The following is a 25,353-nucleotide window of genomic DNA, read 5'->3' as shown; positions in this document are numbered from 1 at the left end:
GAGAAATGCTGGGCTGGAAGAAGCACAAGCTGGAGTCAAGACTGCTGGAAGAAATAGCAGTAATCTCAGATATGCAGATGACGCCACCCTTACGGCAGAAAGTGAAGAGGAACTAAAAGGCCTCTTGATGAAAGTGAAATAATGTCATCTGTGAAAAAGTTGGCTTAAAGCTTTTAAGAAAGCTTTTAAGAAAACGAAGATAATGGCATCTAGTCCCATCACTCCATGGCAAACAGATGGGGTACCAACAGAGAGTTTTTTGACTATTTTGGGAGGCTCTGGTGAAATAAAATGGAAATGTTCCTTTACTGTAGGATATGTCAGGGCCTTTAATATGCTCACATATTAATATAATATACTGTAATTCTCCTAGAAGGAAATATTGCAAATAACATTTCCAAAGTCTTTGACCATTACATCCTTTATTTGAGGAAAATTTTGAGAAACACAAATCAAGTATAACAATCTCATTTCAAAGATGAGGAGACCCTGCTTAAAACCTATTTCTCCTGACTACTAGTCAACGTTTCCTTCTGCATTCAATCGTTCAGTCCTGTCTCGTCTTTTGTGACCCCATAGAATGTAGCCTGGCAGGCTCTTCTGTCCATGTGATTTTTCAGGCAACTGGCGGCTGCTGCTGCTGCTGCTGCTGCTGCTGCTGCTGCTGCTGCTGCTAAGTCGCTTCAGTTGTGTCCGACTCTGTACTACCCCATTTTGCTATTTCCTACTCCAAGAGATCTTCCTAACTCAGGGATCAGACCTGCATCTCTCACATCTCCTGCATTCTTTACCAATAGTACCACTGGTTCCTTCTAAAATAAGACAAATAATGAATTGAGATCTTGATATTTTGTCCTCTGTCCTCTCAATACATCTCCAGCACGTTATCAGTTGTTTTAGACACCAGTCTTAGGCAAGAAAAGAGCTGATACAGTAGCCATCCCAATTACATATCCTAATATTCTGGATTGGGATCTTTGGACCAATGATGTGAGTCTCTTATATCACACATTTTAAATCTAGGCTGTTCAACCTTGAGAAAACAAAGATGATGGCATCCATTCCCATCACTTCATGGCAAATAGATGGGGAGACAATGGAAATAGTGACAAATTTTATTTTCTGGGATCCAAAATCACTGCAAACTGTGACTGCAGACACGAAATTAAAAGACACTTGCTCCTTGGAAGAAAAGTTATGACAAATCTGTACAGCATATTAAAAAGCAGAGACATCACTTTGCCAACAAAGGTCTGTATAGTCAAAGGTGCAGTTTTTCCAGTAATCATGTACAGATGTGAGAGGTGGAGCATAAAGAGAGTTGAGTGCTGAACAATTGATGCTTTCAAACTGTGGTGGTAGAGAAGACTCTTGGATAGCAAGGAGATTAAACCAGTCAGTCCTAAAGGAAACTCAACCCTGAATATTCATTGGAAGGACTGATGCTGAAGCTGAAGCTCCAGTACTTTGGCCACCTGATGCGAAGAGCCAACTCTTTGGAAAAGACTCTGATGCTGGTAAAGACTGAGGGCAAGAGGAGGAAGGGGTGACAGAGGATGAGATGGTTGGATGACATCACTTACTCAGTGGATATAAGTTTGAGCAAATTCAGGGAGATAGTGAAGGACAGGGAAGCCTGGCGTGCTGCAGTTCATGGGGTAAAAAAGAGTCAGACACAAGTTACTGACTGAACAATTCATTCTTTCAATTTTTTTTCAAGTGGTTCAGTAACGAACTCATTGGCCAAAACATAAGTAATTTCAATTTTTTTACGTGAAAAATGCCATTGGTATTTTGAAAGGGATTACACTGAATGTATAGATTGCCTTGGGTAGTCTGGTCACTTTAATAATACTGATTCTTCCAATCCAAGAACATAGCACATATTTTCACCTGTTTGCATTGTCTTCAATTTCTTTCATCAGCATCTTATAGTCTTTGAAGTAAAGGTCTTTTGCCTTCTTAGGTAGGTTTATTCCTAAATATTTTATAATTTTTGATGCAATTATCAATGCGATTGCTTCTTTTACTTTCACTTGTTAGTGTATAGAAATGGGACAGATTTCTGTACATTAATTTTGTGCCCTGCAATTTAACTGAATTCATTGATAAGTTCTAGTGGTTTTCTGGTGGCATTTTAAGGATTTTCTATGTATAGTTTATGACTGGCATCACTGACTCAATGGACAGAAGTTTGAGTGAACTCCAGGAGACAGTGAAGGACAAGGAAGCCTAGTGTGGTGCAGTTCATGGAATTGCACAGAGTCGGACACAACTTAGTGACTAAAGAAAAACAACAAGGATGTATAGTATAATGTCATCTGTAAATAGTGAGTTTTCTTTCTTTCTTTCCAATCTGGCTTCCTCTTATTTCTTTTCCTTCTCTGATTACTGTGGTTAGGACTTCCAAAATTATATTGAATAGAAGTGGTGAGAGTGGGCATGCTTGTCTCTTTCCAAATTTTAGAGGAAAATAAAGAACTTTTCACAGAAGTAAACAGCTCTTCACTATGAGTATGACGTTAGCTGTGGGTCTGTCATATATGACCTTTATTACATTGAGGGAGACCTCTTTGCTTACCTTCTGGAGAGTCTTTTTTTAATCACAAATCGATGTTGAATTTCATCAACAGCCTTTTCTTCATCTATTGAAAAGATCATATGATTTTTATCCTTCACTTTGTTAATGTGGTACATTACATTGATTGACTTATGGATATTGAAAAATTATTGCATCCTTGGGATAAATCCCACTTGATCATGGCATATAACCCTTTTTAATGAATTGTTGGATTCAGTTTGCTAGTATTTTGTTGAGGATTTTTGCATCTATGCTCATCAATGATATTGGGCTATAATTTTCTTGTTTTGTAATATTTTTGTCTGATTTTGGTATCAGGGTAATGGTGATCTCAAACAATGAGTTCAGAAGTGTTCTTTCTTCTACAATTTTTTGTAAAAGTTTCAGAAGTTTAGGTGTTAACTCCTCTAAAGAGTTTGGCAGAATTCACCTGTGAAGCCATTGGTCCAGATTTTTGTTTGCTGGGCATTTTTAAATTACTAATTCAATTGCCTTACTGGAAATTGATCTATTCCTATTTTCTACTTTTTTTTCTGGTTGAGTTTTTGGAGATTGTACCTTTCTAAGAGTTTGTTCATTTCTTTTAGGCTGTTCATAGCAGTCTCTTATGAGTCTGTTATTTCCGTAGTGTCAGTTGTAACTTCTTTTTCATTTTTGCTTTTATTGATTTGGGACCACTCCCTTTGGAGACCTGGGTTTGATCTCTGGGTTGGGAAGATCCCCTGGAGAAGGGAAAGGCTACCCACTCCATTATAATGGCCTGGAGAATTCCTTTGGGGTAGCAAAGAACTGGACATGACTGAGCCACTTTCACTTTCCTTTTTTTTTTTTCCTCAAAGAGTCTGGCTAAAAGTTTATCAATTTTGTTTACATTTTTCAAAGAATCAGCTTTTATTAATAGTCCCATTGACCTTTTCTATTTTTTTTGTAGGCTCTATTTCATTTATATCTGCTCTGTTCTTTATTTCTTTCCTTTTACTAACTTTAGGCTTCATTTGTTTTTCTTTCTCTAGTTCCTTTAGGTGTAAAGTTGGGTTCTTTATTTGATATACTTCTTGTTTCCTGAAGTAAGTTTGTGCTGCTATAAAATTCCCTCTTAAAACTGCTTTTTCTGCATCCCACAGGTCTTGAATCATCATATTTTCATCTGTCTCTAGGTATTCTCTAATATTATACTCAAAATAAACTAAAAATTGATTAAAGATCTAAGTAAGAATGGATACTATAAAATTCCTAAAAGAAAACACAGACAGAACATTCTTTGACATAAATCACAGCAATTTCTTTTTGGATCCTTCTCATAAAGTAAAGAAAATAAGAGAAAAACAAAACAAATGGGATCGAATTGAACTAAAAGGCTTTTGCACAGCAAAGAAAACCATTGACAAAAAGACAACCTACTGAGCAGAAGAAAATATTAGCAAATGATATGACTTATAAGGGGTTGGTATCCGGTATATATAGTTTATACAACGCAACATCAAAAATAACAACCCAATTTTAAGAAATGGCCAGAACTGAACAGATATTTTTTCAAAGAGGAAATGCAGATGCCTAAACAAGTGCATGAAAAGATGCTCAACACACTAATCACCAACGAAATGCAAATAAAAAGCACAATGAGATATCACCTCACACCTGCCAGAATAGCTCTTATCAAAAAGAACACAAATAACAAATGTTGGTGAGGATGTGGAAAAATGAGAACTCTTTTACACTGATGGTGGGAGTGTAAACTGGTGCAGTCACTGTGGAAAACAGTACGGAGGTTTCTCCAAATACTAAGAATAGCGCTACCTTCAGTTCAGTTCAGTTCAGTCACTCAGTCGTGTCCGACTCTTTGCAACCCCATGAATCGCAGCACGCCAGGCCTCCTTGTCCATCATCATCTCCCAGAGTTCACTCAAACTCACGTTCATCGAGTCAGTGATGCCATCCAGCCATCTCATCCTCTGTCGTCCCCTTCTCCTCCTGCCCCCAATCCCTCCCGGCATCAGAGTCTTTTCCAATGAGTCAACTCTTCGCATGAGGTGGCCAAAGTACTGGAGTTTCAGCTTTAGCATCGTTCCTTCCAATGAACACCCAGGACTGATCTCCTTCAGAACGGACTGGTTGGATCTCCTTGTAGTCCAAGGGACTCTCAAGAGTCTTCTCCAACACCACAGTTCAAAAGCATCAGTTCTTCGGCACTCAGCCTTCTTCACAGTCCAACTCTCACATCCATACATGACCACTGGAAAAACCATAGCCTTGACTAGATGGACCTTTGTTGGCAAAGTAATGTCTCTGCTTTTGAATATGCTATCTAGGTTGGTCATAACTTTTCTTTCAAGGAGTAAGCGTCTTTTAATTTCATGGCTGCAGTCACCATCTGCAGTGATTTTGGCAGTTCTACTCCCAAGTATGTACTTGCAAAAAGCAAAAACACTAATTTGAAAAGATACCTAAAAGCATTATTTAGAATTGCCAAGATATGGAAACAATCTAAGTGTCCACCCACAGATGAATGGGTGAAGAGAATGTGGTATACATGTATAATTGAACACATTCAGTCATAAAAAAGAATGAAATCTTGCCATTTGTAGTAACATGGATGAAACTGGAGGGCATTATGCTAGTGTAGCAAATAAGACAAAAACAGATACCATATGATATCATTACATATGGAATTAAAAATTACAACAAACTAGTGAATAAAACAAAAAAGTAGACTCACAGATATAGAGAACAAACTAGTAGTTACCAGTGGGGCGGGGGCAACATATGGGTTGGGGAGTGGGAAATACAAACTATTGGGTATAAGATAGTGTCAAGAATGCATTATATAATGTGAGGAATATACCAATATTTTGTAATAAGTATAAATGGAAAGTAACCTTTAAAACTGTATAAAAATTTTTAAATAAAAAAGCAAAAAAAAAATCCCTTTGCCACTAATTGTTGATCTTGTTTAGATATAGTTTTCTAGTTTCCTTACCTATAAAATAGGCAGAAATAGCAATCATGAATTTATATACAGCACAGTTAATTCTGATTACGCTAACATTTTTTATTTTAAAAGTGGCTTAATGAATTGGAGTTTATACTTATATGGCTACAAAATCAATATATCTATCCAAACAGTCAAATTACTATGATAAAAACCAGGACCTTAACACTTTTGTTCTTATATTTGGAGAATGAATGGAAAGAATGTCTCTACTAAATCATTGGTCACACAGATCCACAAAATCTCTTACACTAAATATCAACCAATGGCCATGAACTCCTAATGTGTTATGAAATAACTTTGATCCTAGGGACAAAAAAATCAAGAAGACCTTCCAAAGATGACAACCACTGAATTAGAATAAAAAACATGGGTTCTGAAGCTGGACAGAAAAGCTAAGTGTATGCCTATTTCTCACTGATTGGTCATATAGATGTAGCCAGAACATAACTTCCTATAAAAATGCTCAATTAAGTGAGGGAGGAAAAATATCCTTTTGTTTCTTATAAAGGAGATATCTTCCCTTTAACAATTCACTAGTTTAAAAAAAATCTCTAGCACTGAGGAGTTACGATAAAGAGACAAGCTCCTAAACAGGGTTGCTTTTCTGCACACTAATGAAGTTCATAATTTAATTGGAGAAATTATTAGACATATTCTCTCCTTATAATGGTACAAATCTCAAAGGAAAATGAGCTGCTAATAGATATATTCTCTTTATAATTCAAGAAATCCTCAAGGATTTAAAAAATATACTCTGAATCAGAATGGCATTCTGTTGTCCACTTAACATGGATTCATACCATAAATCTTTATTTTAAGCGTTTTCACTGCAGTTAAGTAGCAATGCTTTGTATTGTTTTTTATTTTTAAGTATGGCTATTAAGTTTTTCATCTGAATGCTCTCATTTATTGAATTTCATTTTCTTTTGAAAAGAAGAGGAAATTAAAATGAAAGTTTTGGGAAGGTATAATGCTTAAATTTACTTTGAAAAAAAAATTCAAGGGACAGAATCGTTGCAAATGTATGCAAGCTTACTATATGAAAGAGGCAGCACACATTCCCTACAGTCCCAGCAGACAGAATGTGGACTAATACAAGAAGTGAAAAGGAAAATTTGACTGCTCTCAACTGAAAGATAAAGTTTCTTAAATAAACTAAGGTAGTTGGCTATTTCCAAGTTTATTCATTAATATCCGTGTATTGTTTCAGTGTTTGATGATGTCTATTAAGTGCAAGTAGTTGCAGGTATTAAAGGTCTATGGAAAAATATGAGAAAAATTAATATTGAGAAAATTAAGTTCATTTATTTTCTCCCTCAGAAAATGAGCAACTATCATAATTTTGTTTTAGCTGTAAAACACTTAGATCTAATACAATGTGACAAATCAGCCCAATCACACATTATAAACTTGGTAAAATGAAATAAGTAGTTCAGATAAACGCACTGCAATCTGGTGTAATGAAATTCAAGTTTCCTTCACTATTTGAAAACAGGGGGTTCCTGTGAAACCTTTCATCAGCTAAAAGGTCAATACATCTTGCTAACAGATGCATGGAATAAACTGAGATAGAGCACAGAAACTCAGAGACCCAGATCAAAACTGTGGAGCCTTGATGCTGAGATGATGAGCCTAGTTCCCAGGGAAGGGGCCTGGTGATGCAGCTCTTACCAGGCCGCTCACGGTGCATGCCGCCTTCAAAAGGGCTTGCGGTGGAACAATCCCTAAATGCTACTTTTGCTCTTCTCGTTTTTAATAAAGGTAAAAATCCTCTTCAGACTCCTGTTGGTTAGCAAAAACAGATATTAACATAGATCTTCTGTAAAAAGCAAAGTGGGGATAACTGTACTGGGTCACAAGTCTTGGAGAGGTGGCTTCCAGAAGATTCTAAGAAGGATACAGCCACAAGACGTATTGGTTCATTACTGCCATTTAAAGACGGGTTTTGGTGGCGGGGGCAGGGGGTGCGGGGCACAGATATTCTGGGTCTTCTATGTCTATTGAGCTTGCTTCAGGCTAGCGTGGCTACAAGATCATAATAGAAAATATGAAGTTTGTAAATAGCAACCTGATTTTGTTACGTTATCATGTATAGGATGTTTAAAAGAAGGTTATGGAACTTGTTGGGTCCTCAGTTTTCTCACCTATAAGATAGAATTAATGGCACCTGCCTCACAGGCTACTTGTAAGAATTAAAGAAAAGGAGGGGTCTGACAAGAATCTTAGAACCTACGTGCTGTACAAATGTAAAGGCATACTACTTAAACATTAACGGGGGAATTAACTCATTCCCCTCTTTTCTCATTTCCTTCTGTTTCTCAGAGTTTTTCTTAATTTCTTTTAAAAATTATCTCTTGGGGCTTCCCTGGTGGTCCAGTGGCTAAGACTTTGAGCTCCCAATGCAGGAGGCCTGGGTTCAATCCTTGATTGGGGAACTAGATCCCACATGCCACAGCTAAGAATCTGCATGCTAAAACTAGGACCTGGTGCAGCCATATAAGCAAATAAATAAACAAATAAATATATATATATTTTAAATTACCTCCTACATGGCAGTACTCCAGGGAGTTCTGTAAATGTTCTATAAATGACGATGGTGTTGGTTTAGTCCCTAAGTGGTGTCTGACTCGTGCAACCCCATGGACTGTAGCCCACCAGGCTCCTCTGTCCAAGGGATTTCCCAGGCAAGAATACCGGAATGGGTTGCCATTTCCTTCTCCAGGGGATCTTCCCGCTATAGGGATCAAACCTGTGTCTCCTGCATTAGCAGGTGAATTCTTTACCACTGATCCACCTGGGAAGCCCTTATAAAAGTCATGTATAGTTATAAGGGAAAACACTTATCATATCAGTGTCATCCTTTCCCTAAACTTCAACCATCACATGTAAAGTGATAATTTTCAAACCTACATTTCTAATACAAACCTCTCTCTGGGACACCAGGGCAATATTTGCAAATCCTTTACTGAGCCCTCCACTTGGATCTCTTTACTAAAGTCTTTCCTTCTTTGAAATCTGATTGGTTGCCAAGTCCTATTGACTTTGTAAGCAAATATTAAACCCTTATACTCTGATGGCTTTTTATGGAATTTGGAGAACTTTCACAGACTCCATTTGAGCATCAGGACTTGCAGTCACAGTTGCTCCACAATTAAGCAATGTTACAGCTCTCCTTGTCTCACTCTGTATTTCCTTGTTAATATAGCCACACTGGATCATCCTTTAACACCACTGCCTTGAATGCTTCTCACCTATACTTAGTTGATATATTAGAACCCATATAATCTTAGGTTTCCTGTGACATGGGGAACTCAGATACCAAGCTGCAGGAATCCTTCAAGGCTTTTGGAGATGCTAAAGATCCACAGGAAGAAGACAGAAGAATGTCCCCCAGAATTTGTCCACTCCACCAATTTCCCACTAAATGGAGTTCCTCAACATGCTTTGTTGTTGTAAAGCATAATTTGTAACCTAGGATATTCATTCTGCACTGGCTGCTTGGCATTCTAAGTTAAGGCACATATTCAAGATATCACGCAAGTGTTATCCTCATCAAAGCTTTTGCTAGGCTGCCCAGATTAAGTTAGTATTTCTCGCTCTGTTTCCAGGGCACTTTACACACTTACCCAGTAAAAGCATTTAACCCAAACTGTCATCATATTTTGTTTCATGTCTGGTCCCCTTCTGGGTATCAGTTCCTTGAAGGCATTGACTATGCCTTCTGCATCTCTGTATAGCCACTGTCTAGCCCAGCATCGGTCCCAGGGCAGAGGTAAAGTCTTTTTGGGTAACAGAAAGAAGAAAGGTATTATAAAAGTGGAGTCTGTTAAGCAGTACCAAAGCCCAATAATAATCAGGACTAACTGGGAAGAATGGACAAATGCCAGGTCAAACGTGTCAAAAGCACCCTTCAGGATGCCTCTCACAGGAGAAGTGAAGAGTAAATATTTTAGTGGACTTATTCAAATTGCAGCTAGGAAAAAGAGTAGGAGAACTTGTAGGATAAATGTAAGTCTTTTATAATTGGCAGAGCACTTTTGTATTACATGTGTTTTTCAAATTATTTGAAAAAAAAAAAAAACTGTAGAATGCTCAGGTGCTTTTATACTTTTAAGTTTCCACAGGTGTTTCTACTTACCTAACATCACAGGTTTGTGCACTAACCATCTGAAAGCCTTCCTTCAAGAAAGTGAATTTCAACCACACTTTGTCCCAATTAGACCAAATACAACAGCAGTCATATTTTATAGTGAGGGCTTATGAGTATATCTTATTGTTTCTGAGGTAAGAGTAGAGGGGGGCCTTTCTCACTCCTGACACCTAAAGAGAATACTTCTGCCCCTGGACTTTTCAAGCTCCTGAGATTAGGCAGGGAGGCTGTGGTTCTAAGCTGGGGCATCAGTGAGGGGAAGAGAGCACCCAAAACTGTGTAGAAGTGGAGCTTCTGTGTGAGTGCTCCCTGGCTCCTTTCTGAAAGATAGATGGAGGCATAGAGGGCAACGTCAATTCTGTAAATAGCAACTGACAGCTAACTGCCTATAGAGAGCTTGGGTAGACCCTGAAGGGGTTAAGAAATGAGTAAACACCACTGAGAAAAAAAATATTGATAATTATGTTTAGGAATATTGTGTAACAAGGCAAGTAATGGAGCTATTCATTAGTGTTTTCTACCACTGAGGAAAGTTCTTACAATTCTATGCTAAATCTCTAGAGGCTGAAAAAAAATTTTCTATTATCTTATATATGATACATTGCTGACAATATATCTTACAAAACAATGAACAGATTGTCCAATGATCATCGGTGTTTCAGACCGGACCATTATTACAGTAAATCACATTACTTCCTTGAAGCTCTTCACCTCAAAGAAACAAAAATGCTGAATTTATATTCTATAAAGTCTATCTATCTGAGAAATATAATGTGTACTTTTTGATTAACTTAAATCTATAAAGTTTAGACAGAAACAAAACACTTACAAAGCAGAACTTGCAATTGTGTAACTAAGAATACATTTTGGACATTATCTGTATTTAATCAGCCTGGGCATTTAACTCTCTGTCTGTATAAAAAAGATGTTCAGAACAAACGTCTACTCTTCACTTTTCCTCTCACCTCTCATCTGGGTAGATTTTATTTATGCATTAGATGACCTTTTTGGCCATTAGAACCATCTTGCTTCACCAGTTAATTAACACAAGTACCATAATTTAATACAGTTAATGCTACTTGATGCCCTTTAATGTACTTTCCATTAGTAATATTATTGTAGTATTACCCTGTAAATTAAAATGAGATCAAGACTAAGAGAGCCACTCTTTAATTAAGGTACTGGCACACTCCTCTATTATTCACTAGAGAAAATCACCCTGATTTACTGAAGCAGGACATCCATAAGTCAGAATTAGTCCATGAAGATTATTAGGTTTATTGAACAATGGAAGTAACACAGAATCACTGAGAATGCCAACAGCCATGTGTCTTCTTTTTCCTCCATTATCTTAATAAATCACACAATAAGATGGAGTAAATGGAAGCCAAAAAAGTGTGGGCAAAAGAGGAATAAACTTTTTATGATGTGATTACAGTTGTTGTCACCAGTGAAACTGGCATCAGATGTGTCACATGCTAGAAAAGAACATAAATGCTATACCGGTTTAGTAACAATCAAAGCATCATTTTTTACAGCAAATTATACTCGCCAGTATAAAACATAAAGGCTGTATACACATGTGCACAGGAAGTAGAGGAATGGAGTTCATAGCCTTCAGTCAATTTGAACAAAGACACTCCACTGTTTGTGTTTCATAGCTTAATATTTCAAGCGGAAAAAAAACCTGTAGTATTATATGTCCACTATTGTAAGGAAATTTACCCATTTTCCCCAAATAACCCATGCCAATTCTCACATTATGGTAGGGGTGGAGGGGGCGTGACAGATAGAAAAATATCTATTATCATGATCAGACACAGACATGTAAAAGGAAGTTACACATTGCAATCTCATCAAGGCTGGAGAAGAGTGGGCTGAGGGAAGCAAAGACTTCAGTTACATTTTGGAAAGCTTGTATTTATAATATTCTTGAAAAGAAACTTTTAGAACTTTATTTTAGAGATGATCAATTAATGTTCAATCCCTCTATAGATTATTTACTCTGCAGGAAGAAGAAAACTCAGGATTTTAGTCCAATGGGAATTTTCTACTCTATACCAGTTTCTTTGCTGAAAGGGCTGTGAACCAGGCAACAGCTTAACAGTCCCCTTTGGTGGCTCCATCTTCCTTACGTAACTTAGAAGCTGGAGACACGCCTGAGCCATCAGGCTTAGTTCTTTAGTCCCTCCTCTAAGACTAAAAATACCCCAGCCATCTGGTGCCTAGCACAGTACGTGCCAGCGTCAGTTTGCCCCGAGGAGTCTGGACAGAGTTTGGAAGGGACAGAGTGGGACATTATGGAAGGGGCTCACCTCTACTGCACCTTTCTCTTTTGCCCAGCTGCTTCCCCACCAGCTCACAGCTGACTGGTGAACAGGAAAAGACAGAGGTGAGTTCCAGAGAAGGGAGGAGGGCTCCTCCAAACTCCTCAGAACCACTGAGAGGCAGCTGAAGGAGAGTACTAGGATGAAGGCTAAAAGATAACTGATAAATCTGATGGGATTCTACACTTCTACCATGGCACGTTTAAGTGACTGACCCCAGTGAAGAATGTACAAAAATGCCTTTAGCTTTAAAATATACTTTACACTCTTGACTACTCAGAGGAAACAAAAATAAATATCTAATGACAGAAATAAGGCCCAACAATGGTTATTTTCTATCCAAGAACATCACAAGACTGCCTTTTTTATAAATGTAAAATGAAAGTTTTAGAGAAGTTGGACTATAAAGATTTTGGCTTAGATAAAGGAGTTCTCAAACTGTAAGTAAACTGACCTCGGTGATTCTACCTAACAATATAGATGTTATACTGGGATTCACATTCAAATATCAGCTTATTAATTTAGCAATTATTCTTGTAGATAAACAGAATACCTGTTACTTTGTTATGGCTTGCTATTATTAACAATATCAACATCAACTATTTTTATAGATTACATGTTCCCAAGAATAAGATACTGGAAACTGATATTGTGCTAAAATGCTCACAAGTACAATAGCTGCTTTTTACTATAAATCACAAGCTCATATTTAAGGTCATAGCTCCACACTGCTCTCTCATTATACCCTGGTAATATATGAACCCTAGAACCCACAAGCTCAATACTGAACCAGTGGATACTTCTTTCAGAATGTTTCAGATTTTGCTCTAAAGGTAACTTCACCAAACTTCACCAAGCCTCGGTTAAAAGTTTTTAAAGAGGCTCCATAGCTAAAGACTCTTGACTCTTCCAGGAGAAACGTGAAGCTAGAACAAAGCTGAGAATAGGTGGCCATCAGTTCCTGCTACTCTCCATAAGCAAGATTCCATAAGGTAAAGTCTCTTTGCCATTGTACTGAGCTCATGCCCATCAGCTCATTCTGTATGCCCACTATGGCCCTCACTTAGCAGCAGTGACCATTTCATTCAGTGCACAAGTATATAAGCACTATCACTAAAGGTGTTTGAGAGAACTCTCTGAAAGCCCAGGGAGTCTCAACACTTCTCTAGTCTCCGAGGACTCAGCTGCCATAAGAGATGCTGGAAGCCAGTAAACTTAATGAATCCTGACTTGTTGTTTAGCTAAACCTACACAATATACGCACTGTTTATACATATGATTAAATAAACCTACACAGTTAACTAAAGCTACATGATATATGTACTGTTTATATTTGTATTGTCATATATTTGATTTAAAGCTCTCGGCATTTTTAGAATGATTTTTGCTCTGCTTCACATTTCCATTTTTCCCCCCATTGGGCTCTGTACGCCACTCTTATATTTAGTTTTCCTACCTCATCATCTCATGCTTCAGCTCCCATCAGCTGGTTATTCTGGTAATATGCCACACAAAAATTAGGTTGAAAATCTCTGTTGGTGGTCTTGGTTCTCATTATTAAAGTTTTTTATTTAAATGTCTTCAAAGTCCTTGGAAACCTGCTCAACTGTGTCTCTGGTATATTATCAAATCAAAGACATACCTGACTGTAAGCATTAATGCATTTGAACTTTGGTCAGTCTATAATAGTCCGACAAAACAATATGAGTCAGCCTGACTCATATTTTAAGTGATAGCTTATTGTTTTAAAATAATAACATCTGAAACCCTGAAAAGTAAAGGTTTCCCCACTTTAACAAATGCAATGTTTCCTAAATGCTTTTGGTTCTGATATAATAAATGTAAAGAGATATAATTTTCATTTTCAGAACTTTTTAAATACTATATAACAAAACATAAACAGAGAGTTGCACCATGCTAAAACCCACTCTTGAATTCAGAAATAACAGTAAGATGTATTTCCTGTTTTTCCGTTCCTTTTACAGAGACGTTGGCTTTGTTGCCCTGGCTTCCTTACCTTAAGGACTTAAACCACCCCCTGACCTAGAGAGTTCCTTGGTCTCAAGTAAGATGCTTTTCTTTTTCTTGTTTTTTTTTTTTTTGCCTTTGGTTTAAATGCTATGAAATCCCACCAGGTTCAGGATCAGTGACAGCAAGTCTGGGATCACAAATTACTGCTGAGTTAGAAGGGTTTCAAATGCCTCAGAACCTACCTCTAGGCCGGTGTTCCTGAGAAAATCTTGCAATAGAAAGTGACAAACATCACTCTACAGCTGCACAACCAGCAAACTGGCCTTTTCTTTGGAAACACCCATTCTCATTCAAGCCAAACAACTGTTTTCTTACCTTCCGTGCACCTTTATGTCTGAGATTGCGTAAAAGTAGCGTGCCAAGTGTAGCTCATCTACAAATATTTCCCCGACAGCGGGTCTCAAAAGCCTTATCCTCAGGTCTGTGACTGTAAAGAAATCTCTGAGTTTCTTGGTTGTATCCAGTTGTCCGTAGAGGGAAGCCATATTGCGTAACCAAGGTCCGGCAAAAAATGCGAACCTGTCTTTGATTTCAAAGTGGATGATTTTGCTATTTGTCGTATAACCTGTGGAGTACTCTTCAGTGCAAATGATTTCTAAGACCGTATGCTGTGATAAATCCTTCACGGATTTAGGATCCATGTGAAAAGCATCTAAGCAGTCTGTGGCATAATACTGATACGGCTGCCACGTTCGTCCATAGTCAAGAGATTTCTCCAGGATCATTTGGTCTGGACGCCCTGATTCAAAGGTAATAACTATGTTGTCTGTTAGCTCGATAGTTTTGCTCCAAGACAGAGTGATGTTAACCTGGAGAGGCTTGGGATACTCTTTCCAAGTAGCAGACTGCCAAAAGGTGGAGGGATGTCTTCCTTCAAAGTCAAACATCAGTTCAGGTGGGTGTGCCAGTTCTGGGGTACTTGCATCACACTCATTATTGCACATGTAGGGGTTGCCCTATGGAAGAAGAACAAAAGACGGTGCGTCAAAACACTGCTATGACACAAGTCTTGCCACATTGCTATTACTGAGTAGGAGGCTAGGAGAAACAGGAAGTGGGGGGAAAAAAAACTTTGCAGCAATCATTTTTATCTGCCATAACTGGATTCTCCTCTTTAATAGCTTAAAAAAAGAGAGAGAGAGACAATATGGTAATTTTATTGTCTTGTTTCCTTCCATGATCTTTAAGAAATGAAACAGTTTATTTATCCCATATGTGTTAGACCCATAATGTGATCCCAGAAGCACAAAAACACTGAGCAACTAACAGCTCAATACTTCCGCATCCCCTTAGAAAGATGCTATAGAAAAGCAAGGAGATTCCTCTGTGCCTCAAGGGCGTTCCTCAAGAGCACAGTTTTTTAAAAAGTCATTTTTCAAGTAAAGCTTTAGAATTTGCAATGAACCATAGATTTGTTTGGGAGACAATACCCCCATACAACATTCAGCTTCTTTTCGCTTCACCTCAAATCCATCACTCTTAATAGGGTCTCTGCTTCATAAAGCTTGCTTTTAAAGCATTTACTTTGTTCACCACAAATCATTAAAATGTGGTACACTCCAGGCTCTGGGGCTTGGTCCAAACACCTGCCATCCCATTAGCTAGAGGCAAGGGGATTGTTCAGGAAAGACTTTGGGCGGGGGTGTGCTCCAACTTATCAGGACAGGAAAAGCCAGCACTTTAGGTTTTTACAAACAGTCACAGTCACTTGATGTGTTTACTCTGTGCTGGCCCACAGTGAGCTCTCCATGGATGTTAGCCATTATTATTATTTTCTTTCGCACAAAGGCTAATTCCTTCACATTCCACTCCAAGAAGAAGCTGAAAATAAGTCTCCTTGTCATATCACAAGTTATAACACCACTTACGTGAAAATGGCTGCTCTCAGGTTTCATCAGTAGACTGATACTAGAGCAAACAATTGGCTTCCCAATTTGGGTTTCATTTTGTGTTTTTAAAAAATGGTATCATTTGGAGTCAACTCTTCAGGTATTTCTCTGTTATCCTGTACCGGGTAATTTTACCCATGGATGGGTAAAAGATTCAATCCTCTGACATTGTCCTTAGGCTTTTTTTTTTTTCTTTTTTCTTTTTCATGAACTAGGAGCTTTCCATCATATCTACAGGATACATAAGCTGAGTCTCAAATAATGAATTTACACTTTAGACATCGATGCTCAGTTACTGGCTGACTCCTTTGAAATATGAGATGAACATTGGAGACTTGCTTCGGCCTCCCTAGAGGCAACTTCCTCCTACCTAGTCAGCTAAAACTTTCACTCTCTCTTTCCCATTAATGCAACTGAATCCTAAAGCTGGCAACAAGTTTGGGGATCTGAGTATAACTGAGAAGGGGCAGGAGAAAGGAGAAAAGGTACATTATTTGAGGAACAGAACTGTTTTAAAAATATATTCAAGGCATCAGTGATAGTGGAAATGTTTCTGTTCTCTCTAGAATTTCAATATCCTATTCCTGATCCCAGCGTCTGTGGCACTATTTATAGTATCCGCTTCAAAATGAGCCAAGGGGGGTGGGGAGGAATAAGTTTCTGTTCCAGGTGGAATAAATCACCAAATTTATTATTATTTAAACTCTTTTAAGCATACCAGAGAGCCAAATGCATAGCTCTGCAAACTGGCAAAGACTTTTTATGGAGGGCTATAAATATTGTGGAATCTGTCAGGATTTATAAATTCTAAATATATGGAAATGCACATTTTACTGGAAGGGGTCAGATTTACACAAATCACACCTTCATTTGAAATTTACTGAAAAAATATGGTCACTTCAAAATTTACCAGCATGTAGCCATCTGCACAATCATTAACATGGATGCTACCACCTTTCTCCTGACAAAAGTGTCTTCATCTGAGGTCAAGGATACTGAAACACAGGAAATCAACTCTGCGGGATACACCAAAGTGAGTTATCAGACATTTGTATTAAGTCTTGTTGAAAGACAGCATTTCTTCCACTTCCATTCAGATACACAGAGCTTCTGAGATGGGGACAGGGTGCTGAGACAAAAAATAAAAAAGGCACAGCTAGCTGATTCTGGGTATGGTTCAGTAATAATAAGCCTGTCTTAAAAAATATGCTTGAAGACATATAGTTAAAAATCACTCATTTCCACCTCTGATAAAAGGTGTTGACAATATCTTGTATTTATTTAGCATTTATGGATCAGTTGCTTTACATGTATTATCCTGGATAATCCTTTTCATCTCTATCTTACAGAAGAGAAAACTGAGGCATAGAGAAGTGTTAAGCAACTTGCCCAAGGTCATATAAGAGAGTGAGTGGTGGAGCCGGAACCCACTTTCTCTGCACCTGATCTGGCCCTTTCACCTCCTAAGTCAATGTAGTTCCCTATATGGAACCTAGTTATGGAAACAAGAGTAGGCTGGCAGAACCGAAGAACCTATGACCAAGCCTCAGGTCTTCTTGCCTTGGAGAGCCCTAATGAGCATTATCATACCTCTGAGAGGCCTTGATATTAAGAACCTTCCTTAGCTTCATGCACTACCGAATTTCAGAAACTTATTTGACCATGGAACTCTTGTTTTAGCAATCCCTACTTGTATACCACATAAGTAGAGTTCTAGAGAGCATCCTTTGAGATTCTCTGCTTGTATTACTCTTAAAATTGTAAACACATGGATGGGATGCCAACCAACAGGGCACAACCTAAAGCTTTAGTTCTTTAATGAAGATGTAGCCAAATCTTGCACTCTTTGCTTCTGTTCCAGAGTGACATGCTTCCACTTGGGCTGAGAAGACAGCGAACCCAGGATAAATGCTTACTCTTACATCCAATTGTCAGCTATCAAAATGCATGCTGGGAAGAGGGGAAATTTTCATTTCTTTGCACTGATTTGGTGCCTTAGACACCAGAAAAATTGAGAGAAAAGCTGTAATTATTGACTGCTTACAGTATTACTATATTTAAGGCACTTGTCTTGGCTCTCAGGATATAACAGTAAACAAATCTAAGTCCTTGCTTTTAGAATAGCTTCCATCTTAGTCAAGGGAGATATACTAAAAAAAAAAAACCTGATATATAATGCTTTATGATGTTACATGATGATAACTGCTATACAGAAAAATAAAGCCAGTTGGAGGAGAGAATGGTGTTGGAGAAAGGATACTGATTGTAATTTTATACTGGGAGGTGAGAGAAAAATCTCACCTGAACAATACAACATTTGAGCAGATTAAGAGCAATTCCCAGTTTACACAGGAGATAATCAGAGGTTAACCAAAATGACAATTTCATACTTCATATGACTCTACTCCTAGTGATAATTTTAGCAGCACAACGATTTACTAAAATAATTCAGTAAACAAATCATTTCAAATGAAAAACTACACTAATGAATGCAGATACCAAAACCCAAACATAAAAAAATTGAACTATTCGTATTTCATAGCATCCATGCTCCTTTAGGAGATTAATGATTTGGTGACCATTAAGAATTGATGCTTTCAAGTTGTGGTGCTGGGGAAGACTCTTGAGAGCCCCTTGGACTGCAAGGAGATCAACCAGTCAATTCTGAAGGAAATCAATCCTGAATATTTATTGGAAGGACGGATGCTAAAGCTCCAATGCTTTGGCCACCTGATGTGAAGAACTGACTCATTGGAAGAGACTCTGATGCTGGGAAAGATTGAGGGCAGGAGGAGAAGGGGGTAAGAGAGGATGAAATGGTTGGATGGCATCACTGACTCAATGGACATGAATCTGAACAAACTCCAGGAGATAGAGGACAGGGAAGCCTGGCATGCTGTGGTCCACGTAGTTGCAAAGAGTTGGACATGGGACTAAGTGACGGAACAACAACAACCTAACTTACTAGCGATAATGACATTGACAGAAAATTAGCTGAGGGGAAAAAAAAAAGTCATTCTGGTTCCCTAAGAAGAAACCCTGCATGTTAGGTGAGAGAGGGAAAGAAGAAAGCCAAACCTGAAAATCTTACAATTCTAGAAAGACAAAGCTGGAGGAGAGATTATATGCTAAAACATTTAGTGTAAATATTTCACAAGGGTGTGATCTGTACTGTTGTTACAGAGAATTATCAACATGAAAACAGTTGCTGTTAAAGGGATTACATTAATTAAAATTTCAACTATTTCAACCACACCTTAATCCTAATACAATCAACAATAAAATTTATATAAGAAAAACAACTTCTTCCTACTTGCAAAAGCAAAGAACACTTCTAGCTGCTAAATCTAACAGATTCAGGCATTTACAAGTGTAAGTAATTATTTTGTGGCCAGCAGGCAGTCTTAAATAGATCTTAATTGAAGTCGTACAAGGAACAGATCCTTAGATGATTGTCTATGGACAAAGCAGAAAATATTTATGGCTGTGCTGATAATATTTACACCATTAAGAAATGTCTAAATAATTGAACAGATACTGCTGCTAAATATTCAATATTTGTATAACAATTAGAAGACTGTGATGCTTAACTTCATTTAAAAAATAATGTAATATTTTACTACTGAGGGAAATGAAGGTAGTTATTAATTAGCACTTTGTAGCCAAAGTGGAATGCTGTTACTCTTCTTTAATGTGTTTTCAGAACTTAGAGGAATAAATAAAATTTTAGATATGTTCTTACTGTTTCTATGGACAGAAGTGTCTTCCTTCTGTTAGTTCAGTTCAGTTCAGTTCAGTCGCTCAGTCGTGTCCGACTCTTTGCAACCCCATGAATTGCAGCACACCAGGCCTCCGTGTTCATCAGCAACTCCCAGAGCCTACCCAAACTCATGTCCATTGAGTCGGTGACGCCATCCAACCATCTTATCCTCTGTCATCCCCTTCTCCTCCTGCCCTCAATCTTTCCCAGCATCAGGGTCTTTTCAAATGAGTCAGCTCTTCTCATCAGGTGGCCAAAGTATTGGAGTTTCAGCTTCAACATCAGTCCTTTCAATGAACACCCACGACTGATCTCCTTTAGGATGGACTAGTTGGATCTCCTTACAGTCCAAGGGACTCTCAAGAGTCTTTTCCAACACAACAGTTCAAAAGCATCAATTCTTTGGCGCTCAGCTTTCTTCACAGTCCAACTCTCACATCCATACATGACCACTGGAAAAACCATAGCCTTGCCTAGACAGACCTTTGTTGGAAAAATAATGTCTCTGCTTTTTAATATGCTGTCTAAGTTGGTCATAACTTTCCTTCCAAGGAGTAAGCGTCTCTTAATGTTATGGCTGCAATCACCATCTGAAGTGATTTTACAGTCCCCAAAACATAAAGTCAGCCACTATTTCCACTGTTTCCCCATCTATTTGCCATGAAGTGATGGGCCCAGACACTTAAAAAGAACATCCTTTTACCTAAGATCTACTAGACCGTTTAGAGTTTTAAAAAAAAAAAAAAAGGAAATTCTATATAAGCAGTATATAATGTAATACTTGTGGTTCCTACCATTGTGAACTTACTTTTTCAAGCTTAACCTGTTGGCAAACTATTGGGAATGACAGTTGGAAATATAGAGAATCCTCATGGGAGATTTGTTACAAACCTGTAAATTTACATGCCACGCAGGCATGTGCTTACAAGTGGCTATGCGAAGCATTTGGGTTAACACTTACATGGATCGTGAGAAACACTGAGCAAGAATGGCCTAGCAACTATTTGCCTCTGGCTCATTCTTGTTTGTTTCACTGGTGACAGTGGAAAAAACAAACAAACAAAAAATGGCACAAAAGCCAGGGGAGCAGAAACTGCTGCATTATTCTGGGCTAGCACTCCTGACCTGTTTCCACTGTGATTTTGAAATGGACATCAGTATGGTCAAATGGCACACTGGTAAAGAATCTGCCTGCCAATGCAGGAGACACGAGAGATGTGGCTTCGATGCCTGGTCAGAAAGATCCCCTAGAGAAAGAAATGGAAATCCATTCCTGTATTCTTGCCTGGAAAATTTCATGGACAAAGGAGCCTGGTAGACTACTGCCTACGGATTCGCAAAGAATTGGTCCTTCTGAGCGAAGGGGCATGCACACGCACGTATACACACACACATATGGCTTTGCCAATGCAAGGTTTTCAAAGGGTAAAGACACCAGTAGCACGGTCCACGGCTCAGCTCTCAGAGAAACAGACCATGAGCAGCATGCTTTAGCTGCTAGGCTAGGCGATCACCCTCAGGAGATGGCTTCTTTTTCTCCTCTTTCAATACAGCTCACTGGGAGCCAAGCAGGACATTTTTTGGGAGGCTGGTGATTGATCTCTTTATATCAGAGGGGCAATTTTTGGTTGGGGGGATTCCCCACTCCCAGTCCCTTCTTGGAACTTCTTGGTCTTGGAACTTCTGGATTCTTCCTTGGCTCTAATAAAGGGGAAAGGCCCCTTCTTTATGACTTATGTGATGAAACCTGGGCAACTCTGAGTATGGGAGCTTATGTAGTCATGCTGAGTTAGTCATGCTGAGGTTCTCTCTTCAGGCCATATAGCTTTGTTACTGACATTAGGGAGAACAGAGAGAAACCAGAAGTAGTGGCTTCCCAGATGGCGCTAGTGGTAAAATACTTGTCTGACTATGCTGGAGACATAAGAGACATGGGTTTGATCCCTGGGTTGGGAAGATCCTCAGGAGGGGGGCATGGCAACCCACTCTGGTATTCTTGCTGGGAGAATCCCATGGACAGAGGAACCTGGTGGGATACAGCCCATGGGGTTGCAAAGAGTCAGACACAACTAAAGTGACTCAGCACACATGCACACACAATCCAAGATAGTGGATATCTTTTCCCAGAAATCTGAAAGATAAATATCAGTGCCACCAATACTGAAAAACACTTGATGACCACAGCTATGGGGATAGACTCTATGTCCTCAGATGGGAAAAACTCACGAGACAGTGTGTTTTTCCAGGTGTCCATTGTTCCTTTGGAAACAAAGGGCAGGGATTTCTTCAAATGGCAATGCAGTTTCACTTTGTAACCTGCCCTATTGATTGGCAGGGGCCCTAATGTAGGGCTTATACATGGTAACAAGATAGCTTGAACATTATCCTGGGACTGTCTGATATCCTGGGACTGTCCCAACTAAAATGTTAGGTAACAGCTATTATAAAAGTACCTGTGTATTTGGGGGAACATGAGTCCCAACTCTGAGCGTGGGATACAGGATAAAGAATTTTATTTTTGTAACTCTGAAGTTAAAAACTGACTACTCCAGTTTCTAATGGAAGCCCTTACTCATCACAAAGATTCCTCCCTGCCATTGATACGGGCTTAAGGCCTGATTGAAGCTGTTGCTTGTTTCCATCTGCTCACTGACAATTCTGCGTGTGGACTTTTTTACTCAGAAATAAAGACGGGAGGGCTTAACCTTTCTACAAGAAGAATGCTGCAAGCCATATCACAGATTACGGGCCATAATAGACACCTGTGTAAATCCCCACAGAGGATTATGGTTAGGGTTTTCAAACTGGTGAAGGCTGCAGAGGTTAAAAAGACCAAGTTTCTAAGAAGGAGCCAATAAAATTCTCAAGCCACAAACCACAAAAATGGATTCATATATAGCATCTAATTCATTACTTGGTATGTACTGAAGAAGAAATATATAGAATCAAGTGGGTTTGAAAGTTAATGTCTACAGAAAAACACTGTAGTAAACTGATATTATAGTAGGTAAGGCAATTGCTTTTTCAATTTTATTTTCTTAATAAATACTACTGAAAAACCTTTGGTACAATATTTTTGCCTTACAAATAGTCTCAAAATAGACCAGAACACAGACACTTAAATTTTAATAACACAAAGCTGAAGCAAGCTGTCAACAGTTTAAGTAACTTAAGAGAAACAAGGTGAGCAGAATACCACAAAGGTAGGAATGTTCTGCATCCTGATACCATCATCCATTGTGAGAATTAGTCTGAAGATTCTCAATCTTGAAAGATCTGATTTGATCTCACAAACTGCTTCATTTTTCTCTTACATTGAGAAAGCAAATCCAAGATCTGCTTGACGCCCATCTTCTGAAAACCATCATCTTCAAGAGAGTAGAGGAAGACCAAAGTGCCCTCTGTTGAAGAGATCACTTAATTGTCACTGGTGGCAGGGGATCTTTCTAATGTGACACCCAAATGTGACTGGGTTTCGGTGAGTCTATTCTGATTTTTCATACTCCTTATTTCTTTCAAATGCCCTCCTTCCAAGTTCGTTAGCTGTTTACTGTGTTCAGTTCAGTTCAGTCGCTCAGTCGTGTCCGACTCTTTGCGACCCCATGAATCGCAGCACGCCAGGCCTCCCTGTCCATCACCATCTCCCGGAGTTTACTGTGTACCATTGCTATTTTTAAAATATTGAAAAAAAATATTGCAGAAATACTGTAAAAAATAATTTTAAAATATTGTAAAACACATTATTAAGACAATACAATGTTTACAATTTAGTAGTGAAGTTTAGACCTAAACAAGCAACAAAATCACATGTTTCTCACATCAGCTCCTCCTGCCTTTAGAGAGAGCATCGGGTGTCCTTGAGGGTCAACAGTGTCACTTATGACCCTGTACAACCTCCTGGAGTTTCACGCCTTGGTACATAAATAGACATATTTTTGTATTAAAAACAAACAGACATTTAATGGAGTAAGATGCAAAAATAAATTTGCAAGTGTTTCTTTTTTAGGAAAGAAAACAGAGACCTTTCATGCTTGTAACAGACTTGGAGGTAGGTGTCAAAGACCATGGAACAAGAGTATGAAGGAGGAAGAGTCTAGGGGCTCAGCTGGGTGATAACTTACTCACTCCAACATCCTTCCTGCATATAAAACCACTCTGTAGTGGTTGCAGCACCACAAGCTTTATTAAGACTGAGAACTGTGGCTTAAACCATCTCATCAAATTCCAGCCTGAGAATATTTGCTGCTCCAGGGGCCACAAAGAGTCGAACATGACTGAGCAACTGAATACCACCACCAATGTTAACCAAGGTAGTAGTCTTCATATACTAAAATCTCCATGGTTTTTTTAAATTTTTTTACTTTACAATACTGTATTGGTTTTGCCATACATTGACGTGAATCCACCACAGGTGTACACGAGTTTCCAACCCTGAACCCCCCCTCCCACCACCCTCCCCATATCATCCCTGTGCACCAGCCCCAAGCATCCTGTATCCTGTATCGAACCTAGACTAGTGATTCGTTTCTCCATGTTTTTTTAAAAGTGAATTTGTAATTCTCCTTCCACCATGTCATAACATATACTATGCACACAATGCTATATAAATTTTAAGTTGTATAAGAAATACATTAAGTCTAGTCCCACTCCTCAGGAATTTGGTTTCAATATATTGGGTTGGAACCAGGAACGTGATTTAACAAATATACTAGATGATTTTGATGCAGACCCCCTCTGGATCACACTTTGATAACGCCGGTGTATTAAGAACCGACATTCTAGGTTAGAGCGGCCTACGTTTGATTTCAGCTCTAACATTTAGTTGTTACATAATTTTGAACAAGCTACTTGCCTTTTTGAGCCTTGAATTCTTCTTTAAATTCATATAATAATACATATTCTATGATGTTAATTTGAAATAAAATTACATAAGTGTTTAGCATTTCCTTGACATGCAATGAGTGCTGAATAATTATTAATAGTAGCTAGCATTAACCATGCTCCTCCCTCTGTATTCCTTGACTCTGAGAATGACACAAAATTTTCCATTTCTCAAAGAGGAAACCTGGGAACCATTTTATATTTTTCTCTTTTTCTTCAATTTGTTCACCAGCCAAGTTCTCCAGATGCAATTCATCACCACAACATTGTTCATACTGCCAATGCTGTCCTTAGGTTTTTTTTTTTTTTCTTTAATATTTTAAAATTTAAAAAATATTCTTCTTCTGAATTACTGTAATAGATTTTTATAATTATATCATCATCTCTTTGTCATATATTTTATTTATTCATTTATTTACTTTGGTTTTTGGCTATGGTGGGTCTTCGTTGCTGCGTGCAGGCTTTCTCTAATTAGTGGCAAGCAGGGACTACTCTTCAATGCAGTGCGCCAGCTGCTCACTGCAGTGGCTTCTCTTGTTTTGAAGCACAGGCTCCAGGCATTCATGCTTCAGCAGCTGCAGCCTGTGGGCTCTAGAGCACTGGATCAGTAGTTATGGTGCATAGGCTCAGTTGTCCTGTGGCATGTCCCATCTTCCCAGACTAGGGATTGAACTGGTGTCCCTTGCATTACAAGGTAGATTCTTAACCACTGGACCACCAGGGAAGCCCAGAATTACAGTAA

At 38.5% G+C, this 25,353-nt stretch overlaps 1 protein-coding gene and 1 long non-coding RNA gene across 7 annotated transcripts in view; one reads left to right on the top strand and one right to left on the bottom strand.

Annotated features, from left to right (window-relative positions):
• The window catches only part of NTNG1 (netrin G1), a 377,746-nt gene that overhangs the window by 157,155 nt on the left and 195,238 nt on the right, over positions 1-25,353 (bottom strand). For all 6 annotated transcript variants that reach the window (XM_042251650.2, XM_004002252.6, XM_012177447.5 and 3 more), the window contains exon 3: positions 14,397-15,037. In XM_042251650.2, coding sequence (XP_042107584.1) covers positions 14,397-15,037 — 641 coding nt within the window. The remainder of the gene's footprint in view (positions 1-14,396; positions 15,038-25,353) is intronic.
• LOC132658045 (uncharacterized) lies at positions 11,972-18,192 on the top strand. The gene is made up of 2 exons (XR_009597026.1): positions 11,972-12,115; positions 14,036-18,192. It is a non-coding gene; the product is annotated as an uncharacterized LOC132658045 (long non-coding RNA).

The sequence above is a fragment of the Ovis aries genome, chromosome 1 (assembly GCF_016772045.2).
Source record: "Ovis aries strain OAR_USU_Benz2616 breed Rambouillet chromosome 1, ARS-UI_Ramb_v3.0, whole genome shotgun sequence".
Taxonomy (NCBI): domain Eukaryota; kingdom Metazoa; phylum Chordata; class Mammalia; order Artiodactyla; family Bovidae; genus Ovis; species Ovis aries.
Note: the sequence above shows the minus strand (reverse complement) of the source record. Positions and strands in the feature narration are given on the sequence as shown.